At 38.0% G+C, this 3,367-nt stretch overlaps 1 protein-coding gene across 1 annotated transcript; it reads right to left on the bottom strand.

Annotated features, from left to right (window-relative positions):
• Positions 1 to 241: 241 nt before the first annotated feature.
• Positions 242 to 2,961, bottom strand: LOC141676619 (laccase-12-like). Its single transcript, XM_074482303.1, has 6 exons — positions 2,791 to 2,961; positions 2,549 to 2,700; positions 2,201 to 2,445; positions 1,971 to 2,099; positions 928 to 1,884; positions 242 to 718 (listed from the first exon to the last, which is right to left on the bottom strand). The coding sequence occupies exons 1-6, from the start codon at positions 2,896 to 2,898 to the stop codon at positions 588 to 590; spliced, it is 1,722 nt and encodes a 573-aa protein (XP_074338404.1). The 5' UTR covers positions 2,899 to 2,961; the 3' UTR covers positions 242 to 587.
• Between the last annotated feature and the right edge of the window lie 406 nt (positions 2,962 to 3,367).

Below are 3,367 nucleotides of genomic sequence, written 5' to 3'. Positions count from 1 at the left end.
ATTATTAATTTATAAAAATTTTGTTGTGATTACATGTTAATTAAGATAAAATTTTTACACCTGCCCGGAACTAATGTCTATTAACTTATATTCTGTAGCCAAATTTAGCAAAAAAAGATGTCCAAGCCAGGAGCGTGTGTAAACTGTAATGCAACAATTACATTAACAATGTTGCATCTACAACAAGTTATTATTTTTGATAATAACAGGAAAAAATTGGTGCGGGGTCGAGTTTTTTATTTTTATTGTTCGTACGTTAAGCTTTATATATAGTACACAAATGAACAAAAAATCATAAGAATTACAAACTAGTATAAGTAATCTGATCAAGGATCTTCTCAGATTTTCGTATGTATAAAATGACAACAATATACCTCGCTAATCCTATCAAAGTTGCTCCTCTAGTGCCAAAAGCATAAAACTTTTATATTTTTCTTTTTCTTGAGCTTGTTTATTCACCTACCAAAAATACAAATTAGGAAAAAAAGAAAGAAGAAATAGCCCCTAAATGCTGGTAAAATAAACACCGACTTATAATTAAAAGAGAAGTGGCCCTATTGTAGGCCATGCATGAGGAGCAGGGACTATTAGCACAGTGGATAGTCTTCAGGAGCATCCTCTAGAGATTCTAATTCCCCATCTCCATTATCAACAAGGAAAGCCATTGCTAAACCCCAACTTATGTGAACATCCAAGTGACAATGCATGATCCAAACTCCTGTTACACCAAACAATTATTTGGTTAGAAATATCTGTTCATTCTTCGGTATTCTTACGAGGATGTCAAGGGTTCGATCACTGGGCGTGCATGAGTTTAAAAAAAAAACAATAGGTGGGAGGTCTCAATGGATGAGTGTGCCTGTTAAATTACTGATTACATTTTAAAGATATATTTTGACTTGATAAATAAATGTTCATAATTCTTACCAGGATTATCAGCAACAAATCTAATGACAGCCCATCCCTGGACAGGTAGACTGACTGTATTACGAAGAGGTGGATCAACCAGATTAAATTTGGATGTATCCGTTTTAGGATTGAAGTTACCGAATCCCTCTGCTATAACATAAAAGTCGTATCCATGGAGATGAATCGGGTGATTTTCAGCTGTGACAATACTTGTCCCCTGTAATACTACTTGCACATTTGATCCATATTTTAATCTGTACAACTTGGTTCCCCTAGTTGGTTGCCACATTGAGCTGCTGACGTTACCAGTGTAATCGAATTTCAGAGGTGGAGCTGCTGGAAAATCAGTAGTAAAAACACCTGGAATTCCTTGATGATGTGCTTGTAACAGGGAAAAGTTTGATGGCAGTACAAATGAAACATTGTTCATACTAGCTGTGAAGCGTGTTTGATTTGGACCTTGACATGTGCTAGCTTTCGCACCTGAGGGACATCTGTTTAGGCCTAAACCAACTGTAAAGAAAAGGCTCTCATCGATGTCTGTTGGTACTTCAACTTTTTTCGGGCTTCTGAAGCTGGTAGAGAATGATGTTGCTGTAGCTGTGTCATTAAATGCGGGTAGAGAAGGGAACGCAGGCTTAATGAAGGCTCCTCTTGCTGGACAAGGTGCACTTTTGTATTCGAGAATGGCCGTGGTGGTGGTGTTGCCAAAAGGTGCATTTTGGGCACTGGCGTAGGCACGTGCAGCAATGTAGTATCGTGAAGGTGTTTGATCAGCATTTATTAACACATCGGTTGTTTGTCCTGGTCCGAGCATGAGTGTGTTGGTAGTGAATGGTTTGACATAGGAAGCGTCAGCTCCAACAACAGTCATCTTGTGGTTAGCAATGCTGAAGAATAGCTGTTGGTTTAGTGCTGCGTTGATGACTCGCAGAAGGTTGGTTTCACCTGAATCCACTGGAACTATCACAGTTCCTTTGGAATTTTTGTGTAGTTAGCAAAGTTGTTTTATAAAAAAATAGATATCAGTTGGTTAAGCATTCAATGTTTTGGACACAAACCTTTACTAGAGCAGTTGTAGAGGTCACCAGGTTGGCCATTAATGGTATATGCATCAGACACATTAGGAGCTCCACCTGTTCTTGTCGCTTCTCTAATAACATCGACTGGGTTTGCATTCCACCATTCACCTAATTATTATTATAGAAGTCATTATACATTAATCGACTCAATAAAGCTCCTTTGAAATGAACTATTTTGTTTACTACAATATTCAGAATCGGTAAAGTACCAAGAAGCAAGGGTGTATCACGGTTTGGCTTTCGGAATGGATAGGACTCTCCTTCTTTTGGATGAATAATCAGAGCTCCATATACAGTGGCTCTAAGCCAAGAACTGTGAGCATGCCACCATAGTGTCCCTTCTTGCCCTTGTACTCTAAACCGGTAAGTGTAACTCTCCCCCGGTCTAATGGGGCATTGTGTGACAAATTCAGGTCCATCTGCCCATCCTGTTCTGATCTGTCGAATCCCATGCCTGTAATTTTATCAAAACATGCACACATATAGATTAAGAAAAAGTTACGTTTTGTTAGGCATTTCAAATGCATTTTAAGTGCACGCACTGATGCAGTAATTACCAGTGAATGGTGACATTATAACGAGCCCTGTTAACAACTTTCACGACAAGAGTGTCACCGTTATTTACTTCCAATGTTGGTCCTGGAAATTGCCCATTGACAGTGATGCTGCTGTGAGTATTGCACAACCTCTTCACTGGGGTTGATTGAACCTATTACAAGCCAAGCCTTCACTTAGTACCGAAAAAATATAAACAAATGCAATTGAAAAAAATGATACCGAATACAAAGTTAAGACATACAACGAAGTCATGGTGATGACTTCTGGGGTTTGCATTGGCGAAAAACAACAACAAGCTTAGGAATATGAAAGAGTGCAATAGGCTGGCAATGCTGCTCATAGCCTCCATGGTATTTTATGTCTTTACTGTGAATGATGGCGACTATGGGCGTAGCGATTAGGTTGTGAATGAGAGTGAAAGATAGGATTTTCTTTTATAACACAAGAAATTGTTAGTGAAGGGTGGTTTAAAGTTGGCAGATTAGGTTTTGATTTAGCACCATGGCCAGATTGGAAGGCAAACATTGTTAAATTATAAAGATGTTGGTTCAACAACTAGCCTATATATCAAAACGACCATAACTTTCATGAATGCCTGCTTTACAAGTCTCAGAGAAGTTGATTTTTTTTCAAAAACATTGTAATCTAGTATATTAAAATCCCCCCTAAGTATATAACATCTGTTAGATTTTATGAATAAAATCATCATAAGTAAAAATTTGCATACTTTCACAATTATGATTACTCCCATGTTTAAACTTTCGACCTGTTCTCCTCTGGATACATTAAGTGACACTCGAATTACATGCATCTGTCTG

This window comes from Apium graveolens, chromosome 8 (genome assembly GCF_009905375.1).
Source record: "Apium graveolens cultivar Ventura chromosome 8, ASM990537v1, whole genome shotgun sequence".
NCBI classification, from domain to species: domain Eukaryota; kingdom Viridiplantae; phylum Streptophyta; class Magnoliopsida; order Apiales; family Apiaceae; genus Apium; species Apium graveolens.
The sequence above is the reverse complement of the archived record's forward strand: the minus strand, read 5'-3'. Positions and strand labels throughout refer to the sequence as shown.